This window comes from Silurus aristotelis, assembly GCF_946808225.1.
Source record: "Silurus aristotelis genome assembly, chromosome: 15".
Classification (NCBI taxonomy): domain Eukaryota; kingdom Metazoa; phylum Chordata; class Actinopteri; order Siluriformes; family Siluridae; genus Silurus; species Silurus aristotelis.
Genome location: NC_139588.1, coordinates 16,544,282 through 16,571,026, shown reverse-complemented (window position 1 = coordinate 16,571,026; position 26,745 = coordinate 16,544,282). Strand labels below are relative to the sequence as shown.

The window sequence follows — 26,745 nt, the reverse complement described above, 5'->3', positions numbered from 1 at the left end:
TCTGACTTGCCACAACTCCCGTGGCCTTATTTGAATAATTATTCTGAAGTAGTTGAAAAGAAGGTTTTGGGCTCATGATCATTTGAATAGATATCAATCAGTGTTTGACTCATTACTCATTGGTATGCAAAGAGTAACATTAGAGTCTTTTTTACATAAACTGAGTTGATTAGCAAAGAGTCTTGTGATATAAATGATAATAGGAACAATTTCGCCATAATAATTCATAGTATTTTCAATGCTCAAGTACATATGAAGGCAAATACTTTTGTACTTTTACTCAAGTAAAAGTTTAAAGGAAGCACTTTTACTAAAGTCATATTTGACATATATTACGTATCTCTACTTTAACTCAAGTACATGGTTTGTGTACTTCATCCAACCCTGTTTATCATCATATACAGATTTAGAGTAATACAAACACAAACACACTTCTAAAACACACAATCAAATTTCATAGCTAAGCAATATTGTTGTTTCTATTTACACACACACACACACACACACACACACACACACACACACACACACACACACACACACACACACACACACACACACACACACACAAACAAAATAAAGGAAAAAATATTGCAAAGCATTCTGGGTAGCGTCGGTTCCTCTAGTCCACAGTGACATGTACTCACTCCTGTAACTGGGGTAAAGAGAAAGGAAGTTCACAAGGGCGTTTCCAAAACACCATTGGAATACACCCATAGTGAGAAAATGCCCAACCTGATGAACTTTAACGATCACTGTTGTCTTAAGGTGAAAGTACACACGGGGTGCATCCACAATGCACAAGTTTCACACTGGTTTGTGAGAAAAATCTGAAGTCAAGAAAGGAAATGCATGGGAACACTTGACTTAAATTTGACACTTATAGGTTCTTCTTCCAGGGGACTGAAATTAATCAATGGACCATGTTATCTAAAGTACTGAAATATGGGTGTTTATTTGACCTAGATTCATGACACGTGTTATACTTTATCTCACACAACATAGAATTGTATCAGTTACCATGATGAATCACATTGAATACTCTGATTCAATGCTATAACATTGAAACCACAGACAGAAGAGAAGAGATATACTAGACGGCATGTGGTTTAGTCAGATAGAATGCTATCCGTCTCCAAACCCACAGAGCTACTGTAGAAAAACTGGCTGAAAAGGTCATGCTGGCCCTTGGTGTCAGAACACAGTGCATCACAGCTTCCTGAATATGGATCTGTGTAGCTCCAGATTATTCAGAGAGCTCATGCTGAGTGCCCAATACACCACCTAAAATGCCTACAATGGGCATTTACATCATATAGCTGTGTAAGTGTGTCTTTGTGTGTGTGTGTATTGTTTACCAGAGAAAGAAGTGGCACCAGGATGTACAGGAAGAAGGCTAGCTTGTAGATGCAGTGTGATGCTCAGGGAAATGTTTTGCTAAGAGGCATTGGGTTCTAGCATGCATGTAGATGTTGTTTGACAAACACCACCTACCTAAACATGACTGTAGACTAAATACACCCCTTCATGGTACCACTATTCCCTAAAAGCATGGCCTTTTTCAGCTGTATAATGCATCCTACCACAATGCAGGAATTGTTCAGGAAAAGGTTGAGTAACATGACAAAGAGTTCAATGTGTGGCCTCAAAATTCTCCCATCTCAATCCGAAGGAGCATCTGTGGGTTATCAAACAAGACTGATCCATGGAGGAGCCACCAAACAATGTACAGGGTTTTAAGGATCTGCTACTAAATTCTTGGTGCCAGATACCACAGCACACCTTCAGGAGTCTTGGGGAGTCAGAGCTGCTTTGGCTGGCACAAGACCTACACAATATTAGGTAGGAGGTTTTAATTGTATGTCTGATTTCTCTGTTCGTTTGTGGGCACATTGTGTTTTTTTATTTAAAATCAGGAAGGATTTTAAAGGAATGGACTAAATTCAGAAAGAGTTTTTAATTTTTTTATTTATGTGCATCAATTCCGATTGTTCAAAACAATATTTAACAATTGTTATGAAGTAGGCCATCCTGTTTTAAACATTTCAGCAATGCTGATTATCTTTTTTACGTCCACACTATAAGTTCATTTCTGATTTCAGATTAATGCTTATGACTGACTACTAATTGTAAATACACTGATTACACATAATATTTATTGGGAGTGATGAGGATGGACAGGATTAGAAATGAGTTTATTAGAGGGACAGCGCATGTAGGATGTTTTGGAGACAAGGTGAGGGAGGCGCGATTGAGATGGTTTGGACATGTGCAGAGGAAGGACATGGGGTATATCAGTAGGAGAATGCTGAGGATGCGGCCACCAGGAAGGAGGAAAAGAGTGAGGGGATGTGGTGAGGGAGGACATGCAGGTAGTTGGGTTGAAAGAGGCAGATGTAGAGGACAGAGGGGTATGAAGACAGATGATCTGCTGTGGCGACCTTTAATGGAAAAAGCCGATAGAAGAAGAAGACATAATATTATGACCACCTGTCTAATATTGTGTTGGTTCCCATTCTGCTGCTAAAACGGGTAAGCCTTCGCTCCACACTTGCATCAATGACCTTTGACCTCTCATGACCCTCTCGCCGGTTCACCACTGTTCCTTCCTTGGAGCACTTTTGATAGATACTGACCACTGTAGACCAGGAACATTCCACAAGAGCTGCAGTTTTGGAGATGCTCTGACCCAGTCGTCTAGACATCACAATTTGGCTCTTGTCAAACTCACGCAAATCCTTACACTTGCCCATTTTTCCTGCTTCTAACATGTCAACTTTGAGGACAAAATGTTTACTTGCTGCCTAATATCTCAAACACTAACAGGTGCCATGATGGAAAGACAATCAGTGTTATTTACTTCACCACTCATAATGCTATACCTCATCAGTGTATGTTTAGTCTACGTGTTTATACAGGCATTAGTCCTGTATGTTTACAGAAATGTGTTTTCATATGACTGTGCCTTAAAATTTTAGTTTTGCTTCAAATGGATTTATTGTATGTGTTTAAAATATAAATGAGACTTTAACACAAATGTCTAATTTTTAAAAGAAAGTTTGTTTAGCTGCAAATACTCAGTATTAAACTTACTTTTTTAAAAATGTGTCTCCATCATAAATCTAAAAGAATGCCATGCTTTATACATTTATAAATATATGACTTTGATTTTATATATGATTCATTGATCTCGGTCAGGTTCGAAGTGGACCCAGAGCTCACTGGGGGTGAGGTTGGAATACACCAGATAGTATACTAGAGTCTGTTCCATGCACACCAGCCCAACCGACTAGCATATGTTAGAGGGGTGGAGGGAAACTGGAGAATCAGGAAGAAAACGAAGAAATTTTGAAAACATGTGAAACTCCACACAGAACAGTAACTCGATCTCTGGATACAACAGCACTATGATCAAGATGATGATATTTAATGCCAAAAAAAAAAAGAGAGCGTTGGCAAAATGTGGTGGTGTAAAAGGAATCAAAAAAATATCCTGTTATAGAAAACAATTGTGGCATCACTCAATCATGTTATTTATTATTTCACTACAACAGCATGACCCAGGGGGTTTATTCTTTACTCAACAAATGAACTTCAACACAGTTTATGCCTGACAGAAAGCAGGACTGGATCGTGTCACTGTAATTGACAGTAAATAATTTCGACCCAATGCTCATTGTTTTAGGTTTTTATTTAAATGTTCCTAGGAGGAAAATTATCCACTCTTCTCTTCTGACCCCCCCCCGCAAAAAAACCCAACAACCAATAAAACATTTGTACTTGTAACAAGAGAGGAATAGGGTTGATGAAAGTTAATTGTGGGAAAGGAGGCGGCTTTATTTCACTTACTTTTTCTTTGCGATTTCGAAGACAACTCGTAAAAAATATAAACCGCTCCTTTAAAACGTTTGGTTCAAGAAAACACCCGGCATGAGTATAACACAAAAATCGAAATACAATAAACATCAATACGAATCGACCTCATTAATCTGCGCCCCATAAAACAAACCATATCGAAACTACATGGATGCAAAGTGAGGATGTTGATGGGATATTTTTTTAATTGAACTGCATTATCCATACCCCACACAACTGACACTGATGGATCATTTCATTAAAATTCTCATTATACTGTTGATTCGGTTTCTCTTTTTTAGGCCCATGTGTACATACCAGCATGCACACTCGACAGAAATCCAGTGCAACATTAAGAACATACTCTTGCACATCTCCCAATACTGCATTCTTATGATTCCCTAATCTCTAATTGATGATGAACAGAATTGTGGAGAAAAAGAAAAAATAAAGTGTGCATTCTGTTTTAAACGGTGAAGCTTTAGAAAACATCCTAATGCTGCCGAATCCTGTATAAAACAGGATTTATCTTTGAGCAAGTACACCGCTCAAAACCTGCCAGCTCCGCAAAGGAACGCAGGAATAGCCACCATTACAGTGTTTGACGGCACACGTCTATCTTTGAGTGAATATACGAAATAACGTGACTGCACTTAACATCCAAAAATAGACTTACATACCTAAAATATTTCTTTTTTTTTTTTTTTAATAGATAAAGTTGGTCTATGTAGATCTATAAAGCACATTTTCTGTTGAATCGTCCACATCTCTGAGACGTGCTGCTGGTTTCAATCCCACAGCTGGTCCTGTGTCATTTGGCACAGAGGTCAGTGTTGTGTACGTGTGTGTTAACGCTGTCTGTAGCGGTCATGTTTGAGCTGTTCGGCTCCTCTGATTGGTTGTTGTTATTATTGATGCTGTTCTCGGAGTTTAGAAGACCGTGGCTGTTGTTCTGGCTTTTGGAGATCTTTAGCTCGTCTAACCTCTTCCACAGCTCCTCTCGCTCCTGCTCCTTCTTCTTCTCTCTAAGGATGGAAAATGTGAGAACTATAACACGGTGCCAGTTCACCGATCATAATCTCAACCCACATTTACATTAGGAGGAACGGCTGAGGTCTTGGGCAAGTGTGAAAATTATACTTTGTGTCTGAGAAGAAATGGTTTCTTCAGAAAATGTAAAGTTACACTTTTACTACAAAGCACACAAAGCAATTTTTGGTCAAAAGAGTGTTTTGATAGGTCATGTCTATGTTTTGTATTTGCATTAATTGAATGGTTAATGAGTATGTGACGCCAGGTGGCTACATTACTGTCCCCACTCAGCAAAGGATTTTCACCCTCATGTCTATGTAGATGTATTTTTTAGTCTCTGCACATTCCGGTGGTCAATGAGCTTGTGACTTCACTATAATATGCAGCATGCAACTGCCCCCACTGAGCTGAGTGCTTTGATATGTCACATGCCTATGTTACTGTAGTTTTGGGAGTCCATTAATTGTATTACTCCACACTGTTCGATGTAGCATGGACAAGACAGTTTGTTTTTCACATGACTTTCAATACTTGAAATACTGCCAGTTCCTAGAATTCTGAGCAAACTAACTACACTATATTGCCAAAAGTATCAGGACACCTGACCTTTTCCCATATGTGGTTCTTCTTCAAACTGTTACCACAAAGCTGGAGGCACACAACTCTATAGGATGCAGTATAATACAATTTTGTGTTCACTTGAACACTGACTGCACCCAAGGCCTCCCCACCTACATCAGTACCTGACTTTACTAACACCCTTGTGGCTGATGAACACAAATGACCACAAGCACACTCCAAAAATCTAGAGGAACATCTTCTTAGAAGAGTGAAGGAAATCATAAGAGCAAATTGGGACTGTGAATGCGATGTGCAAAAAAGCACATACCATACTAAAGACCAGGTGACCCAATACCTGTCAATACTGTGTATATTTAAGAATTATTTAGTGTATTCCCAATGTTTTTTACTCTGTCTTGAGAACATTTGAGATGGATTCCTTCCCTTTAGATTTGAGAATATTCCATAAAATCTAAACTTTGAATTAAGTATAATTTCTAATTACTTTTCCATTCCCAGCATATACATTAGTCCAGATAAACTCCTTTAATCTGTGAAATAAAAAGTCCGGTCATCTCCCACGCACTCACCGTTGTCTGTCGGCTTTGTACGAGGCTGTGAGCTCATCAAACAGTTTGCTGTTCATCTCCATCAGCGTTTTCAATACATTGTACACCAGTGCTACAATCGTTCTGCAGGGGAAACGGGAAATAAAAATAAAAAAATATAGGTGCGTGGTCAGAAAAAAACCCAACAACAGACCACTTCATAAATATCACACTACTGTACATAACTACTCATATGCAATTTAATTTTAAACTAATTTTAATCTCAGCTTTAAATGCTTTGCAGATTCAGAGCGCACTCTTGTGGATTTATGTGGAATAACACTGTCTTTCCTGCTGTCCTGGAGCTCAATCACTGTCCGGACCCTGTTTTATCATGATCAGGGATGCAGTGAATCTGGAGCTTACCCCAGGAACACTGGGAATAAAGTGGGAAAACAATCGAGATAGGACACCAGTCCATTACAGGTTGCTATTCACATACACACTCATTTACACCTAGTATATCATAGCTGGTACACATACCACAATCTTTCTGGGAAATGGGGGAAAAAAACTGAAAAGCTGGAGGAATGCAATGCAAAGAAACTGTGCAGAGAGAGGGGACCTGAGCTCAGGGCCGAAACATGGTCCCTGGAGCTGTATAGCAATAATATATTTGCTGCTCATATATAACGAACCCTGATCACTACCTTCTATTTATTACACACGCTCCAAACTTCTGCTAGCATGCTATATGTCATTAAACAGCACTTACTGGTTCCAGTGCTCTTTTGAGATGCGGTACAGGCTGTTGAACATGATGGGAAGGATCTTGTCTATGTTCTCCTCAATCAGACTCAAAATATACTCGTTGTTCCAAAAGTACAGTGATCGTTCTGCTACCTGAGTGACAGAAAATTCACAAAATGGATCACTTCAATGTTAGAGTCAATCTAAGGTTAGAAGATTCGATTTCTGGCCTGCTGACATTTCTACTGCTCAGAAAGTGACAAGAGCAAGAACAACAAATGGACTATAGATGGGATCATTTTGGGATCGTTTTTCACCTGAAAATGAGGACTCGTGACACACTTGGAGATCTGTTTAAATAGCAGTTCCTGAATCTTCTTAAACTGTGTCGGCTCGATGACGTCCAGAATCTCCTCGATTTCACCCAGGAACATGACCTACAGTACACATACGAGCAGAGAACAGCACAGCGTTTCTTAAGAGGCTTAGAAAAAGGCCCTTCACACTGCAAAAACCGAATATGTTCTACAATGTGAAGAATGAAGAATCATAATCTTTCCTGATTTGGAATATATTGCTCCTTTTCCTAGCATTTTAATGTCGGTTTACACGCAAAAGCGAAACTTTCACTGCATTTAAGGAATTCACAGTCCACTGAAAGACACAAAACCAAACGACCAAGGAATAATGTCTGTTTTTTCACCTGCACAGAGGACATAATGAGGTTTTCAGTCTTACCTCTTTCTGGCTGCAGGTCTTGGGCCAGAATTTCAGAAGTCCCCGGATCACCTGCATCAACACAAGCAAGCCTGAATGCAGTGATGGTCACAGTGTCATGTTAAATATAAACCATGTGAATGCATGGGGAAGATGCGTATCCTCTGATTACAGTGTTCCCACATTTGGCGCAATAAAACTACAATCTCTATATGTGTCCCAGCTCTACTCCTCTAGAGAATATAGTGCACCTTTAATACATATTTTACATAACATAAATTTTTACTTAGATTTTCTAAATAATTTTACAAACCTGTTATTAATCATAGACAAAGAGATCTGGAGGAACCAACCTGAAGGTACTGTATGCTCTAATGCAGTGGCCCCCCAACCCCTGGGCCACAGACCAGTTTTTATGCCGGTCATATCATTTTATTTTGTTGTATTTATCCGCCACATCTTAAAAGCCGATCCGTGAAAATATTGTCCTACATCCGTGGCACAAAAAAAAGGTTGGGGACCGCTGCTCTAATGCATATCTGTGCCATCTATATCTGTAGCTTGCATAGGAAATATTAATGATGCTGCTTTTCTCTTGTGTTATTTTCTTTTCCTGTACTGTTTCTCTCCCCCAGAACTGCTTAGCTCCTAAGATTTTCACCCATATGAGTCTTTACATTTCAAAACCATCATCCTTATAGCAAACAATTCTGTTAAAAAAAACAATAATCACTCTTAACAACCACACTAAACTTAAAAGCATCTCAAAATGCGGATGTTACAACATGCTGAGGCAGATGGGCTACAGCAGTATACGATCACATCAGGTCGTACGCTTGTCAACAAAAAATCAGGAATCAGAACTGGACAGCTAATGATTGAATGATCTTCGGCTTGATGGAACGAGTACTAATATAAAAATTGGCTAAAATGCTACATGGTATTAAAATGCAGGAGCAGGAGGGAAGAAACACAATCAGTACAGATCTGTAGGAGGTCATGTCATACCGGCTCTGTAAGAGTGGGGTCCTTTTCCAAGAACTGAACCACGCAGTATGCCAACTGGAAAAGAATAAAGAACACACCACAACATAAGAACATTTTTTTGCATTTTAGATACCCTCTAGCTACCTTTCCTGTATCACACAAGATTTAACAACCAGGGAGGATGAAAACAACCATGTGCTTCCTTACATGAGATAAAAGATGGTTATGATTGTCTAGCGTTATTTTAGGCGATAAATTATGCTCATGTAAAATTCTCAGGCCACAGACAACTGTGGCCTCGTCAGTATGTAAACGTATCTCATTATAACAAGACATGGCACCACTCAGGAACTGGAACATATCTTTATTTAAATATCTACTCAGGAATGATTTGATACCTGGGCTGTGGAACCAAACCTGTGTAGCTATACAATCAACTGTTTCTAGGATGTTGAATCCACACCATAGGGCATCATCTGATCCAAAATTTTCATAAAATACCACTAAATGTACCACTGAGTGTTGCTGTTGTCCCATCAGCACAGGAAGGAAAGAAATAGAGCTAAAGATAGAACAATTCAAATCATCTGTATTTATAAACCAGAACAGCATGTCTGAGGAAAAAAAAGCTGTCCAGTAACAGTGACTCAGTCAGTCCAGTCAATCCTGCTGATGCTTTTTCTAAATATGTATTGCACAACTTAAAGTCTAAATAGTGAAAAAAAATGCATGTCTAAATAATGTAACTGGACAGCACTAACTATAATTATGGTAACAAATATAGAAAGTAAGCTGCTTTATATATTGTGTGTGTAAATATAATTTTCTGCACTTGCATTGCACTGTACCTGTGCGTGAAAGAGCGCTAGGGTTTTGACAGTGTGCATCGGAATGAGCACCTTCATCAGAAACTGCCTGTGTTCAGCCTTCAGAGGCAACGCAAATCCATTGATGATGCTGCAAGAAAAAAAATAGTGAATACACACATTTACTTTCTATTAGGGCTTTGAAGCTTGTCAGGAAAAAGCATTTTTATTGAGACTACTGTGGTCCCCCGGAACTCGCGGGGGTTGCGTTCTAAGACCCTCCGCTAGTTCCGAAAATGCACGAATTTTGGTCTTACCCCCGCAGCCCATATGGTACCATAGTGAAATCATCTAAACATTATGTCACTTCAAAACAATAGTGTGTTTTAAAAAATGTTATGAAATTTCTTAGTGAAAACAGTTATTCCTAACGTTCATGAACATTCGGTCCACAACTTGCTGTTGGTTAAATTCCCAATGAGAACCAGGATATTTTCCAAACCGTGAATTATAGGGGGTTGAGTGTAATGCAGATTTGTTCCATGGTGCAGGTTTCTCTCAAAGCTAATACATAATTTTATTAATTTTTTTAAACTATCAGCTATTTGCTACCTTTACAACCTCAGGTGCAACACGTGGCATATTACACTGTCATTATTAATTTATGTAAAATTCAATCCAAAATTTTTTTTAAAACTTCCATACGATTTTAGAGGCTAAGTAGCAGCTAGGTGTTGCTAATCAAATACCACAGATTAACTAATATTTAGCTAGTGTGTCCACTTCTATACAAGTCCAAATTATTATAGCAGTTTGCTGGTCTGCAGCATTCGGTTGTGTGTTAACACAACACCAAAGAGAAAAGACATCTGCAGTGATCTTTTCAAGTTGTTGCTGCCCATCAATCAGAAAGGGTTATAAGGCCATTTCCAAACAAGTTAAAGCCTATCATTCTACAGTGCGGTAGTAATGGAAAACAGCAAAGAGCGCTGCCAATCTTCCCAAGAGTGGACATCCCAGCAAATTCTCCCCAGATCATCAGAGAAGCTGCAAAAAAAACAGGAGTTCCATCACAGACTCTGCAGACTTCATTTACTTTAAAGTTCATGATGGTACAATTAAGAAAAAGCCTGAATAAGTACAGTATGCTTTGTTTGGAAGGGTCTCTTCTAAGTAAAAAGAACATCAGCGGCATTTTTTTTACTATAACCTGTAATTAAGCTACAATCGTTACTTGTTTATCGCTGCTGTTGATTGTCTTTACTGTAGCTTTAAAGAAAGAACAATCAAGCTGCAGCACAACCTAATCACAAAATTGGGCTGGTTGTTATTTATTTTCATTTACTGACATTTCTTGCAAATTTCCTTACATTTGCTGACTAAAAAGTGCATTTTTTATTATTTTATATTTTATTTTACTTTAAGGTAACAACATTTAAAGCTTCTCTATAAGTAAAACAAAAAAAAACATTTTAGACACAGAGTGAATTAAAGGACGACAAAGTGAAGGACACATTGACGACCTTGTTAGCCACGTTCCTCCTGCTATAGGATTAAATCTAAAATGTGTACTGTCTGTTGGAGAGAAATGGCAAGTGTAAACACAACCTTAAAAAAAATTATAATTTTTTATTACGATCTCCATTTCAGTGGGGCAAAACTGAAAGGTTGATATACCTAATAAAGTGCCAGCAATTTACAGCATTTCATACTGTACTCACCATGGCTGCTGTTTCATACTAAATTAAACATTAATTATTAAAAAAAAAAACATCATTTATTATTAAATAAAGCTGAAATAATAAATGATTCATCAGTGCAATCTTTTGATGCATCCAGCACTGTTATGTCTGTTAAAACAGTAACAGGGATACAAATCAACACTGTACTGTAAAAGTGTGCTTTAAAATCGACTGCAATGTGACTAAAGAGAACATGTTTTGTCTGAAACTTTTCTTTTTTCAGGAAGTAATGAACACAAAGTGAACAAAGAACCACGTGGGTTTAGATCCTCAGGGAAGTCTTCAGCCAAAAATAACACAAAGCCAGCATTTACTGAAACGTGGAACAGGTCAGAGGGCAATAGGTCGACAAAGATTCCATGATCCTTTATATAGTGATAGTATATGATGTATAAAATTAACGGTACTAAAAAAAGAAAATCACTATACACTTACTATTTAGACAGAAATTTGTGGACAAAACAACATTAATTCTATGATGAATAAGATGTTGGAAAGTCACCGTACATCAATCTTGCCCTTTATGATTTTATAGAATGCTCTGATGTATTATTATTAAATTTTTTAAATAGCTATATTAAATACAATATAATACAGAAGAAAAAATATTAATTATAAAACACCAGATTGTGTGTTGGATACTGATGTATGCCATAATTAGACCTCAACAACACATGCCTAAAAATTGTGTTTATTCTTGCTAAAACTTTGAGCATGAACTGACCTGCCCAGGATCTCCAGAAGTTCAGCTACTCCATTAAAATGCTCGGTCTCATAGATGAACCTGAGTAAATAAAAATAAAAACTCTTAGCTCTAACATACATCATTTATAATATATAGTGGAGAACATCAGGAATCTTTTATACTCGTTGATCACAGTCTGTTTCATGTAGAGGTCAAAGCATCAAGGGCCAAAATAAAAAATTAAAATGGCTGTTGCAATGAGAAAGAACTGAATGTGCACAGTTAGTGAAGGTAGAGGAGCATCAGCATGATGGAAATAAATAAACAGGGCTTCATCATTCTGATGATCTATTTTGGTCTAAGGGGTGAATGAGTACCTTACTGTGCACACTTACAATGCTGGAACACTCCAACACAAATTTCTATTTTAAACAATGCAACAGATGGTCAGAGTGGACACATCCAAGAACACACACACACACACACACACACACACACACACACACACACACACACCTGCAGGATATACTCATCTCTCTCTCTCTCTCTCTCTCTCTCTCTCTCTCTCTCTCTCTCTCTCTCTCTCTCTCACACTCTCTCACTCTCTCACTCTCTCACTCTCTCACTCTCTCTCTTTCTCTCACTCTCAGCCCCCCCCGTGGCCTGTGTATCTGTCAGTCTTAATAAAGAAGGTGTGGCCTGTATATCTGTCAGTTTTAATTACTAAGGAGGTGTGGCCTGTGTATCTGTCAGTTCCAATGAAGGAGGTGTGGCCTGTGTATCTGTCAGTCCCAATAATGTAGGTATGGCCTGTGTATCTGTCAGTCCTAATAAAGGAGGTGTGGCCTGTGTATCTGTCAGTCCTAATAAAGGGGGTGTGACCTGTGTATCTGTCAGTCCTAATAGAGAAGGTCTGGCCTGTGTATCTGTCAATCCTAATAGAGAAGGTGTGGCCTCTGTGTCTGTCAGTTCTAATCAAGGAGGTGTGGCCTGTGTATCTGTCAGTCCTAATGAAGGAGGTGTGGCCTGTGTATCTGTCAGTCCCAATGAAGGAGGTGTGGCCTGTGTATCTGTCAGTCCCAATGAAGGTAGTGTTGTCTTCATTTTTCTCACACAGTTATGAAGGAAAGAATTGTCTAATAAAGAAGGTGTGGCCTGTGTATTTGCTAATTCCAGTTTTAAAGGCTTCTGGAAATTTGTTTGGAATCTATAAAATAAAACCAAACACCATATAAGTTGATTCTAACAGAGCCAAACTTTGTTTCAATTCAAAAAAGGTACCACCCATGTTAACTCAAGCCATGTTAGCTACATGTGCAGCGTCCGTTTCTCTATAAAGTAAAATTGTTATGTGCCATGCATGTGTTTTCTTAGTGTGTAGCTTTACCGTAAGAAAATGTTGTTGATTTGCTTGCGGATAAAGGCACGCAACCCCAAGAATTTTCCATAGATGCGATGCAGGATGGTTTTCAGGAAGTCTCGTTCCCGGGGGTCTTCAGTGTCAAACAACTCTAACAGCTGAGGCAGAGTAGGGGGTAAAGAGGTGGGGGATAAAGGGATAAAAGAGTAAGAATGGTAGGAAAGACAGAGAGAGAGAAACACAAAGAAAAAGAGAGACATTAAAGCATGCAAACAGAACACGGGAGAAAATAATAAAAAGGTTGAAGGCATAAATACAGAGAGAGGAAGAGACATGAGGCGAGTATAGAATATTGGGCAAAGGATAAAAAGAAAAGAGTGAGAACAAGAAAAACAAGAAGTAATAGACAAGGGAAAAGAAAACAAGAAAATGTGAGAGAGAAAATGACAGGTAAAAAGAAGGGGGAAGAGGAAATACACATTATTATCAGCTAATTGTAAATTACAGGTCACTGTTTGCAAGGAGGAAACAATGGCAGCTAATGCAGTAACCATATTCAACAGAAAGATGGTAACATTTGTGAATCTTTCTACACATTCTGTTCATGTGAAGATTACAGAGGTGTGTATATACAATACCCTCCGCTAATATTTAATGGTTAGTAAAGAAGACAGTGAATATTTTTCTTTATTTATATTTCTTCTTTATATTAGTTAAAAAAAAACCCCACAAAAATACTTTAATGGATATCAAATGATTGTAAACACAACAGAGTTTTATAAAATAAAAATAAAAAAATAATAAAAAAGTAAAATGTGTGCTATAAATTATTGTCATCCTTTTGGTCAATATTTTGTACTACCGGCCTTCGCCAACAGCTGAACCCTTCCCCTACAATGCCTGAGAACACATGGCAAAAGATCAGAGACCATTTCCTCATCTAGAATCTCTTCATCAGTTAAATTCCTTGATCCCTGCTGGTGGACTCTGTTCTTCAGTCCACCCCACATGTTTTCTATGGGGTTTAAACCAGTGTGTGGAAATAAAATAAAGAAAGAAACACTTTTATTTCTTAATTATTGCCCTGGTGGTGAAAATAGGCATTTTACAAAGCCTTTACTATTTTCCTATAGCCACTATCCATTTTTGTAAACCTCAGCAATATTACTTGGTCTTACCCACTGTAATAAATGACTAAGGGAATTAGACAGTCATGTTACCTCAAATTTACAAGGAAATCATGGTTGCCATTTTTCTGTATCAAATCACCCAGGTGTTGTAAAACTAAAATGTAAAATATCAATGGTGATATTCTTTAAATATATCTTTACTCAAATGAACTTATAAGTATGCCGATAACTGTCACATTTATACGTATAATATTTTTTTGCTAAAACTGTGTTGTGTATGCAGTAGTTCCAGAGAGCAGAGCATTTATGCAAATTCTTTGAACAAACAATCAAAAGGTTAAACAATAAAGACCATTTTGCATGGTCCTCTTTGCTCATATATACCGATGGTGCATATTTAAAAAGCCTACTATCTGCAGAAAATATACTGTAAAGGTCTGACTCCAAACCAGAGTGTTTCATGTTACACAATCAGCAAACTTCAAATTAAACAGGAATGCATGAAGCTCTGTGGGAGGCATGAGTGACACCAGTGTTCAGATTCAGAAAGTCCCACTCACTTTATATGGAAACAAGAAAAGTTTGAACGACATACTTTAAAATTTTTGTTAAATTGTGTAGGTTACTGCAGGTTGTGCCAAAAACGAGCAGCATTAACCTCATTAGCAAGCAATCACGGATTTACAATAAGTTCCCTAGAGCCTTAACCACAAATTAAACAAGATCCCTGCTAGTTATTGTTTAATAATTCTTGTAAATAATATAAGCCTTAGGTCACAGCTTATACAAAAAAAATTGTGGCAGTTATGTGGAATATTGGGCTTCAAAGATTTTCCCTTTTCACACTCACTTTTTTTTGCTAATCTTCCTAAACCAGTCTTTCTCTTCCTCACTATCTGACCGCACCACTCGCTCTCGTCTTCCTGCCAAGTAAACATTAGTGAGCTATTTAAAGCTCTGGCGGGAAGCTCTCGCATCATGGAAACTCGCTCGTCACCTCCAGCTTTCGGCTCTGGCCGAGCCAGGCCTGCATGCTCACAGGGGAATCATACACTTTTGAGATGAACAGAGGGAATCCCTCAGGAGAGCAACAAAACTCCAGCTGGATAGTTTGGTCTTTCTAACAAATGTTTGTAACAGGATATATGAAGTTTCCACTAAACACTAACCCTTTGGGGTGCAGAATCCATTTAATATGTACAGTATGTACAGAGTACATCTTCTTTCGGCGGCTGCCATTAGGGGTCGCCACCACGGATTATCTGTTTCCATACCACTCTGTCCTCTATATCTGCCTCTTTCAACACAACTACCTGCATGTCTTCCCTCACCACATCCATGAACCTTGGCCTTCCACTTTGCCTCCTTTATGGTGGCTCCGTCCTCAGCATTCTCCTACCGATAAACCCCGTCTCAATCTTGCCTCATTGCTGGAGACTCAAAGAACTTTTGTACGTCGCTCTGGATAAGGGTGTTTGCTAAATGCCGCAAATGTAATATAGGAAGGACGCTGCTGAGGCGGCGCAGCCCAACATGGAGGACAAGGAGGCATGGCGTCATGAAGAGACACGGCTGGAGCTCAATTAGAGTAGCGGCTCCTCGCTGTCTTCAAGGGCGGCAGTGCCTATAAAAGGCTGCCGGGAGGACAGTGAGGTGGAGAACCTTTGTTTCCCGACTAATGGTGGATCTCTCCCCTATCCTCTCTCACTACAGGAAAAGACGCCAGATGCGGAAGAGGAATTCCGGCCAGACCCTCGCAACGCCTCATAAAAGTGGGAGACTCCTCGGCCTTGCGGCAGGAAGTCGCTGACCTGGGAAGAGCCAGCACTAAATTTTTCACTAGATTTTGAAGATTGATTGTGGTGATTTGTGGTCATTCAGCCACAAAGGTTTTTAGTAAAGTCAAGTCCTGATGTAGGGTGAAGGGCATCGAATTCATCCCAAAGATGTTTAATAGGGTCAAGGTCAGAGCGCTAAAGCAGGCCACTTTATTTTTAATTAGAAAATGAATCCTACTTTTCTGAACAAAAGAGTTATATAATTCTGTCTACAAAACAACAAAACTGACTATTCAAATTATATCCAGTTCTAAGTAAACTAAAGTCCACCACATTACTAGTCCTAAAGCATAATCACTTAGTTCAACCAAGATAACTTGAGGCTTTGTATACACACCTGCAGCACAAACTTCTGATCGATGTAGCGTTTTGCAGTGCTCGGCTGAAAATCCTGGTTTTCTAAGAAACGCAAGAAAAACTCATACACCAGCTGCGGAAAAAAGAAGAAAAGACTGTAAACACACAATAAATCACAGATATGGTCAGGAAATGACATCATCTGTGTCCACTCTGATTCTTGCAGGTTTTTATTTATAAATGATTTCTTGCTATTTAACACTTGCTGGAGAACAACACAGGACAATTCCTCAGAACAAACTTAACCACTTTCCTCTTCATACTGCTGTTTCAGGGTAGCTGAAGGTGTTTATAGGACATTGCTGTGGTATGTATAAATATAAACTCTAAAAAATGATTTTTGCAGTCTGACAGGTAGTGTCAGTGATGCACAATGGAGGTTTGTTTCTAGCGTTGCTGTACCTGCATGTGTGGCCACGAGGCCTCCAGAGTGGGCTCATCTTCTTCAGGGTCAAAATCAGGGTTGTCACTCGGAGGCAGAGTTCTAAATAAATTGGTGCTGATCTAGAAAAACGACATGGTAACGTTTGTTAGTTGGGTATTATATCATGAAAATATTTCAGAACTCGAGTAATTTATACTGGAGCATATATTTGAATACAAAATTTTTTTTTTTTTTGTGTTATTTGAATACAACACTATAAAATTACATATAATATACTATATATCAGGATACAAATTAGTCAAACTAAAAGTCAGTTTCTACCAGCTCAGCCTATAGTACCATATATACTACATTTATAACATTTTGCTTTATTTAGAGTGACTAACTCTAATTCTAATTTATTCTACTGAGCAGTTAAAACCCTTGTTATCCCTAGCCCTAGCTTTGGGAATCGACCTTACATCCCTCCAATCAAGTGTCCTACTTCTTAACCAATGAGCTACCACTTTGTACCACTATACCATATCAGTCTGTTTAGTTCATCTGCCCCACCTTTTCCTTTTCCTCCTACACCTAGAAATACACCACTATGGGAGATATTATATAACTTATGGAGTTTAGAAACCCAGGTTTCCCCAGGTTTACTGGTTTCCTTCCACCTCCTGAACACAAGCCAGCAGGCACAATAAACTGCCCTTTATGAATGATTGTGTGAATGTAGATTCTGTAAAGCTGTTTTGAGACAATGTCTGTTGTGAAAAGCGCTATAGGACTTGACTTGACTTGGCATCCCGCTCAGTGTGTATTCCCAACCTCGCAGTGTGTGACTGGGAAAGGCTATCCTGATTAGTATAGAGCAGTTACTGAAAGAAAGTGTGTAAGTAAGTGACCCCTGCTACATGGTTAAGCCTGATAATTTCTACATCTATATAAACAGGGTAAGAAAGGTCAGTTTTAAAGAAATACTGTATTCATACATTTTCATTATCTCTCACACAGCTGTCATGGAGCTGTCTGAGGAAACGCTGTAGAGAGCCTGCCTGCACAATAAAGTAAAACAATAATGACAGAATGTGCAGTACAGTATCTTACAAAAAAAAAGTGCACCCCTCACATTTCGGCATCCATTTTAGTATCTTCTCAAGGGACAATACTATAGAAATGAAACTTGGATATATTTTAGTCAATGTGCAGCTTGTATGGCAATATATTTCCTGTCCTTTAAAAATAAAATCGTACAGCCATTATTGTCAAAATAGCTGGCAACAAAAATGAGTACACCCTACCTGATAACAGATGTACGTCGTTTATCCGTGCAAACCACACAGTCCTATTCATCGTGTTTTTGTCTGCTTGACAGGACCATACAAATTTGTGTATCTTGTATAAGAGCAGTTCAAATTTTGAGTAAAATTTTCTTATACTGAACACTGGATGGTCAACATGGCACCTCATAGAGGATTCAAGAACTAGATTAGTTGCTCTCCACAAAGAGGCTATAAGAAGTCCATTAACACCCTGAAACTGAGTTACAGTACAGTGGCAGGTGCAGAAGTTGGCAAAAAACAGACGCTTAAGTGCTAGCAGCATTGCTTCAGAGGTTGCAGAAATGGAAGGTCCGTTTGTCAGTGCTCAGACCATACGGTTGCACACTGCAACAAGTCAGTTTACATGGCCGTCATCCTTGAAAGAAGTTTGCTAAAGACAACCTGTCCAAGAGCATGAATTACTGGAACCATGACCTGTGGTCTGATGAGACTAAGATGGTCTCCAGCATGTGTGGTGACTCCCTGGTGAGGAGTACCAAGAAAATTGTCTTGCCCACAGACAAACATGGTGGTGGTAGCATCATGGTCTGGGGTTGCATTAGTGCTGCCGGTACTGAGGAGCTGCGGTTCATTAAGGGGAAACATGCATTCCACATGTACTGTGATGTTCTAAAGCAGAACATGATGCCCTCCCTTCAGAAACTGTCCACGATGAAAACAACCTCAAACACACCACCAAGATGACAACTGCCTTGCTAAAGGTGAAGGTGATGCAGTGGCTAAGTATGTCTCCAGACCTGAACCCTATTGAGCACCTGTGAGGGATCCTCAAGCTAAAGGTGGAGAAGTGCCAAGTGTCTAACATTCAGCAGCTCTGTGATGTCATTACAGAGCTCACACAAAATATTAACACTTTGGACACGTTTTGACATGTTCAGTTAGGGTGTACTCACTTTTGTTGCCAGATATTTATATTTCAGAGGACAGTAAATCTGTACTGCTATACAAGCTGCACATTGACTACTCTTAAATATATCTAAGTTTCTATAGTATTGTCCTTAAGAAGATATAATAAAATGGTTGCCAAAATGTGCGGGTTGTACACACTTTTGTAAGATACTGTATGTGTGTATCTTATATTGCCTGTTTGTAAGCCTAGACATTTCCCATAAAATAAAGTCATAACTCCTCTGTCCATGAGGCCATAATGCAGGACTACTACACACCTTATGTAATTCAAATGTACAGGAAACAAACTGCCCTGTTGATCGTTTAATTTCTCATGCTAAAGAAAGAAGGTTATCACCATGACAACCATGCCATATTTTTAGCACTCATAAATTATATGAGGGCTACACCTGAGAGACCTGTACACACAAGCGGACAACATAAACTGACATGTAACTTAAACACACAGCTGTTTGTGTGTGTGTGTGTGTGTGTGTATGTATGTGTGTGTGTGTGTGTGTGTGTGTGTGTGTGTGTGTGTGTGTGTGTGTGTGTGTGTGTGAGAGAAAGAAAGGATAGCCAAAGAAAAAGACAAGAAAGGCAATTAAAGAAAGAGGGAAAAATAGTAACACCGACAGTAAGAATTGGAGAAAGTGAGGAGTCTGTCAGAGAGAGAGAGAGAGAGAGAGAGAGAGAGAGAGAGAGAGAGTTAATAAAGATACATGCAAATGAAGACAATGCAATAGAGAGCGTGTAGAATTACAGAAAAACAGGAAGAAAGATAAATAGATGTTCAGTCTAACGGCAAACGCATTCCCCGTAAACACTCATCCCCTTCTCTAAAAAAAAGGTCAATTTAGTGGTGTAACGTGAGCCCAAAATTGATCACGGCACAAAATACTCTTATTTTATTAATTTGATCTTTGGTCTCATTATCTACTCTTCCACATACAGCTGACATTCCCTACAATTTAAACTACTCAACTGGTTCATTTTAGGATTGAATCATTTCACTTGAGCATTCATTCATATTAATGTAAAAGAAATCATTTATTGTGCCCATTTGTAATATGGCAGATGAGGTCCTACTCCAGTGTTTCAGTAAGTATGAATATGCAAACATGCATTAAATGTGACCTTGACTTTGCCTCCATAGAAGCCACAAACTCTGTTTAATTTAAAAACACATGCTGAGGTAACTTTTACATGAACTTGGTATATTTAACCTTCAGTCAGTATTGTTTGCTAATGCCAGATTAGACTAACCTTGAAAATAAAATGGCTAGGTAGCATGTAACATTCTAGCTAATGATAAATATTGGCTAATTACCTGATAATTTACTTCTAAATATTTTGTCTCTCAAACTGTGTGTCTTTGGAATGTGAATATGACCAAAAAACTGTTGTCTTTTAGGAAGGAAAAAAAAAGGATTCGGAGGAAAAATACATCTCAATGAGACTTTTTAAAATCTCATTAAGCCACCCTATTATCATCTACGTACACGAAGCTCCGCCCCCAAAATGTATTGTGGTTTAACCTGAGTTAAATTTTACCATTAGCCATTGTTACCATTAGCAAGGACTGCAAAGAATTCACTTTTAAGCACAACGGATATTCAGCTGCTTAAAATTATTGCGCAAACATACATACTGTATATACATATTTCTGTCATTCCCACTATTATAAATTTGTCTTTTGTCTTTGTTTTCTTTAAATCCTTATTTATGTCATTTCTCCTTGGAGGATTCACAAAGTAAGAATTTAATCGTATGGTGTAAAAGACCGATTTCTCATGACAATAAGTTCTTGAATCTTAAAAGTGAAGTTACAACATATGAGAATGTGTAGGTGTCTATAAAAAGAGCGAACGCGATAAACCGGGAAAATCAGCCAAACAAATTACTGTAGTTACGTGGCAAATGCAATTCCGTGATAAAACTGGGGGCACGAGATTCAAGCCGTGGTAAAGCGGAGGATTACTGTAATAGCTTTTCCAAAAATTTACTATTACTTAAAATTTGCTACTTATAGTAAAAATTAGGCTGCTTTACATTTTTGAGTGAATACTCGAAATTCCTAATAAGATATGAAACAGTCCATGGACGAAACACCTATAACTATTGGGAACTGACCTTCTGATATGCTGAGCTGTAATTATTCCAAGGACATGGCGGAAATGCCCATGAGTCATCACTCATCTTCCTAGCGGAGGCTGACGAAGAGGTTTAACCTCATGTAGAGCTCATTACTGCATTAACCAGGACTTCTCTTTAGATTATACACCAATACCACTACAGCAATGGGCTAAATGCTATTACCAGTTTAAATATCACAGTATCTTGTTTTGCTGATATATCATCCAACCCGTAATGTGAGGCCACATATAATGGATTATCTTGGGAGAATTGTTAACAATTTTGCAGTGTGGATTTTACAATAAATAATTTGCATAGAAAGACCAAGAGAGAGAGGTGCATGCTTTATAGTGCATTTCAGAAACGGTTCCTGCATTCCCAGTTTTAAAATCAGAAAAAAAAACATCCATAAAGTCACAAATGAGTCACGAGTGAACCATTGCAAACCCCTCACTTCAGCTCCCTGCAGTATGTTTCTTATACTAAGGGAGATCACAAAGAACATTACAGCATAGCATACATTCTACAGATGTTTTCTCAGAGACAGAATACCTACTGAACATAAAGGTGGACTAATGCCCAAAATGTAAGACTCCACTTTTCTATAGAGGTTCGTGATGGGCAAATGAGGGGAGTGGGATTCAGTTTGAAGATATACTGAATTGCTTTGTTATGAGTTTGGCATATGGTAACATTCTGCAGCACAAAGTCTGCAGACTTTTCATTTATTAGATAGGCCATACATTTATTAGATAGCGTATACATTTATTAGACAGCCTATACATTTATTGAATAGCATATACATTTTTTTAAAGCCTATACATTTGATAGATAGGGTATTAATTTCTTTTGTAGCCTATACCGTAATTTCCAGACTATTAAGCGCACCCATATGTAAGCCGCACTGAATTTGACAAAGTTTGTTATTTTGAACATAAATAAGCTGCACCTGTCTATAAACCGCAGGTATCTACACTGAAACTAATGAACTTTACACAGGCTTTAACGAAAGACAGTGTCTGTTACACGGTGTAACGGGTAAAATATGTTGCAGCTCCTTTAAGAGCAGAGCGGCATTTTGGGAATAGCCTCCCGCCGCATTTGCCGAGAAAAATAAAAAAGCACGAGTTTTGGAAACCTGTCTGTGCTTATATGATTTCTGTTGCAACTGGAGTTAGCGAGCTCTCCCTTCACCCAGACTCAACACGTTCCAACGGCTTTTATCTAAACAGTAGCCTACCAAGAAAGTCATTGTTCACTGTCTTCCTCCTTCCTTTCACAACTATTTCTCTCGGGAGTTTTTCTTTTTGCATCGTCGTGCGTTTAAAAATCACCACCGGTGGAGGTTTTTCTCCCGATGCCGTGCAGCTCAGAACACAGGTGAGGTGCGTTTTTTCGTTTCCGTTCAGAAATTTCATTGGTCTAATGTTATGTCGGTCAGTTTTTAGTTTGAAGTTTGTGAAACTGGGAAAAACACAGGAAAAATCCATAAATTAGCCGCTTCGTTGTTTAAGCTGCGGGGTTCAAAACTTGGGAAAAAAGTAGCGGCTTATAGTCCGAAAAATACAGTACATTTATTAGGTAGCATATGAATGTTTTTGTAGCCTATACATTTATTAGTAAAACCATCTATTAGGCAGCCCATGTGAACAGGCTAGCTCTAGTAGGTCGGAAGAAAGAAAAAAAACCTTTTATTTTATTAACACTCTCTGGTGTAATTACCGTAGTGATGACATATTTGACTTTTATGAATTGATTGGCATATTAAAAAAATTTAATAAATATAATGCTGTGCATCAAGCAAGCTACTGCATATGGCATTATAGCATATTAAGCCTCGAACAGCTTTCAATTGAGTGTAGCCATGATTTATATAATACGCTATAATAATATTTACAAACATTTGAACTTATATTAGGCAATGCTTTTTTTTTTTTTTTTACTGTAAAAGGGACAGGGAATGTAAAGTAAAGTCTTCCTCTTCTTCTTCTTCTTTCGGCTGCTCCCATTAGGGGTCGCCACAGCGGATCATCCGTCTCCATACCACCCTAGCCTCTACATCTGCATCTTTCACACCAACTACCTGCATGTCTTCCCTCACCACATCCATGAACCTCCTCCTTGGCCTTCCTCTTTTCCTCCTACCTGGTGGCTCCATCTTCAGCATTTTTCTACCAATATAATTCATGTCCCTTCTCTGCACATGTCCAAACCATCTCAATCTCGCCTCCCTCACCTTGTCACCAAAACATCCTACATGTGCTGTCCCTCTAATAAACTCATTTCTAATCTTGTCCATCCTCGTCACTCCCAACGAAAACCGTAACATCTTCAGCTCTGCTACCTCCAGCTCCACCTCCTGTCTTTTACTCAATGCCACTGTCTCTAATCCATACAACATCGCAGGTCTCACCACAGTCCTATAAACTTTCCCTTTCATTCTTGCAGATACTCTTCTATCACAAATCACTCCTGTCACTCTTCTCCACCCACTCCACCCTGCCTGCACTCTTTTCTTTACTTCTCTAACACACTCTCCATTACTTTGCACTGTTGACCCCAGGTACCTGAACTCCTCCACCTTCTCCACCTCTTCTCCCTGCAACCACATCACTCCACTGCCCTCCCTCTCATTCACACACATGTACTCTGTCTTACTCCTACTGACTTTCATTCCCCCTCTCTCCAGCGCATATCTCCACCTCTCCAGGCTCTTCTCAACCGGCTCTCTACTCTCACCACAAATCACAATATCATCTGCAAACATCATAGTCTAGGGAGACTCCTGTCTGACCTCGTCCGTCAACCTGTCCATCACCACTGCAAACAGGAAAGGGCTCAGGGCCGATCCTTGATGCAGTCCAACCTTCAGCCTGAACCAGTCTGTCATACCTACTGCACACTTTACTGCCGTCGCACTGTCCTCATACATGTCCTGCACCACCCTCACATACTTCTCTGACACACCTGACTTCCTCATACAATACCAAGGGAATGTAAAGTAAAGTAAAGTAAAGAATAAAAAAAAAAGTAGCATAACTTGCATACACTGACACTTGTGTAATTCCTCTTGTACTTCTCCAGCAAACTCAACAAACCATAATCCTGTAACAACAGACTGCTAAGCAAAGCCACAGCTATAACCAAACAGAATTCACATAATGTGATTAATACATACCAAGACAAATGTTTGCATGTTAGGTGTGTTTCAGAGATCTGTGTTTATCTTAGTTATGGATCTTATCGCTCCCCCAAACAGAGTTCAATAAACATGTGCATTGTATATATAATACACACTGGTCTGGATCTTTATAAACCATCCTCTATATGGACACAGATGAATGAAAACCTTGTGACTAAAAGCTGTGCATCTCTGATGCTGCTTTATGAACAAAAGCACTTTTCTCTGATCTCTCGCTCTAAAAAAGAACAACGGCAATTTCAATTTCAAATAAAGATAGGCTTTGCTTTGCGGCCTCAATTTTCCGTACTTCCTTTTGAAGTTTGTCATTAGAATGCAGTTATACAGAGAAAATGCCAAATGTTTTCATATAATGTTCTCCATCCTGTTTAAAACAATGCTCAATTTTAGATATGCAAATATTTATATATTCATATTAATAATTCTATAAGAAAGATTTCTAAAGCCCTACAAAAGATGTGGAGGAAGATGAGACACCACCTTCTAAGGCTGTGGAACAGTTTTGAATGAGACGATGCCAAAGTTTAGTTATACTTAAAACCCTACCCAATGAGGAAAAACAATGGTAAAGAATATGGAGGACGAACGATAGAATATAAGGTCACTTTCAAACTGTAATACACACACCATTGTGCCCATTGTTTTAACTCCATAATTAGCTAAATAGTTCACATTTTTTCTGGAAAACATGTATTATCTGACTTCAATAATGTGTGTGCTGACCATGTTAATGATGTCAAGGTAGGCAGATTCCACCAGTATGCCCCTGTTGGTCGACACATATTCTACCAGCTCGTTGAGCGTGGCCCTCTTCACCTCCTTACTCTTCAGATCAGTGACGGAGTCGAAGAAGTCAAAAAGCAGGCAACACTGCTGGAGCTTCTGCACGAACAGCTCCTGCTGCTCTGTAGATGGAGCATCTGAAAAACAAACACCATACAGACTTTACTTTGGTGGAAACATCTCAGATCTCATAGGTAAAGAAACTGTGATCGTAGACTGTTAACTTTCTCACACAAGTTCAGTCCTAATCCTACAGATCCACCACTAAAAACATTCTCACTTCATCCATCACTATAAAAAAAAACTTTTTCGACTGAAGTTCGGTCTGTCCTTCATTTGTTTGTTGGTTTGCTTTTGGACCTTTTGCTTTCTCCAACCTTCTTCCTCACTCTTTAACCCCCATCCCAAATGGCATCCTAACCCGTGTGGTCCACTATCAAATCTGCACCTTGGTGCTGTTGACAAAATGTGTTTCTCTTTTACACAAGTGCTTGAAAACCCTTATCACACACCCGGTGAGAAATGGAATGTCAAATAAAAGTGAGGCACTATTATATAAAATCAGATAGAGTGCCCTTCTGTTTAACATCCATTCTCACCTTTTAAACTTTCAAGCTCCATAAAGGGTTTAATTCAGGCGTCCATGCCTATATTTATTTTTCAAACACTGTTTTAAAACGATCAGCACCATTATTACCCGCTGATGTGTTTCCTGAACAAAATAGTAGCTCTGAGTCATTTACGACAAGATCTAACAAGGTTGGAGATTGTTGTCGAAGAATCTTTTCCACTTCTCCATTCAAAACATTTCAAGCCCTTTTATATTGCACATGTGGACCATTTTCAGAAGGGTACAAATCCAGCAGTATTGCAAAACATGATTCACCACCATTTCTGTTCATTTTATATTTGAAAATCATAATGAAGCCCATTTCCTCTACCTGTATCTTACCACCCCCCAGCACAACAGTAGCTTTTGGACTGAAATATCTTACAAAATAATTTTTATCCTTTCAAAACCATCAACTGTGTAAAAAAAAAAAAAAAAAAAAATGAATAAATAAAAGAGCCCCAAGGCACTGCAGGCTTTTGAGTCCTATCCTTGGCACATTAGGATTGTGTAATGTAACAATAATGTATGTATGTAAATGTATTTTCTATAAAATATTGAAAAGTATCCATATAAAACCATATAAAATGGATTCCCTGGAAAAAGAAACATTTATAAACAATTAGAATTTATAAATACTTATAAAATCGTTACATTAACAGCGTTTACCCTGCTGACCAATCATGAGAAATTACCACACCTCAATCTAACAGGAAGTGTGTGTGATTATTTGGAACAGTAAATGAAACCACCATATAAACTTTAGCTGAACTGCACCCAGTTGATCCTAAAACATTAGTAGAAATGTACCGGTGATGATCCGAATGGTTATTAAACGGAAGCGAGAAAGGAAGGGATAATCAAGCAAGTATCATTTCTTCTATTTGGACATCTGATTTATGAAACAATGCGATATCCTTCACAAAAACCTTTTATATGCTTATAATCTAATTGTCACTGTGCGAATATAAACACGTGGTCTTAATTACATCAGCACATGTTTTTACACTTCAAATTTTTTGGAGAAACCGTGAAATATCTCAAC

At 38.5% G+C, this 26,745-nt stretch overlaps 1 protein-coding gene and 1 long non-coding RNA gene across 3 annotated transcripts in view; one reads left to right on the top strand and one right to left on the bottom strand.

Moving 5' to 3' along the window:
* Positions 1–3,673: 3,673 nt before the first annotated feature.
* ppp2r5a (protein phosphatase 2, regulatory subunit B', alpha isoform) overlaps positions 3,674–26,745 on the bottom strand; it is a 39,832-nt gene continuing 16,760 nt past the window's right edge. Inside the window, exons 2-13 of one of the 2 annotated variants that reach the window (XM_083562317.1) lie at positions 25,031–25,227; positions 16,771–16,872; positions 16,349–16,441; positions 13,071–13,201; positions 11,723–11,782; positions 9,299–9,407; positions 8,472–8,525; positions 7,485–7,535; positions 7,064–7,183; positions 6,772–6,899; positions 6,039–6,140; positions 3,674–4,880 (exon numbers count right to left, since the gene is read on the bottom strand). In XM_083562317.1, the coding sequence (XP_083418443.1) occupies positions 4,667–4,880; positions 6,039–6,140; positions 6,772–6,899; positions 7,064–7,183; positions 7,485–7,535; positions 8,472–8,525; positions 9,299–9,407; positions 11,723–11,782; positions 13,071–13,201; positions 16,349–16,441; positions 16,771–16,872; positions 25,031–25,227 (1,361 nt within the window). In that variant the 3' untranslated portion in view covers positions 3,674–4,666. Of the gene's footprint in view, positions 4,881–5,209; positions 5,693–5,803; positions 6,141–6,771; positions 6,900–7,063; positions 7,184–7,484; positions 7,536–8,471; positions 8,526–9,298; positions 9,408–11,722; positions 11,783–13,070; positions 13,202–16,348; positions 16,442–16,770; positions 16,873–25,030; positions 25,228–26,745 lie in introns of those variants that run through there. The other variant, XR_014536882.1, reaches the window with a different exon arrangement.
* LOC310737775 lies at positions 22,876–25,122 on the top strand. Its single transcript, XR_014536896.1, has 2 exons — positions 22,876–23,077; positions 24,118–25,122. It is a non-coding gene; the product is annotated as an uncharacterized lncRNA (long non-coding RNA).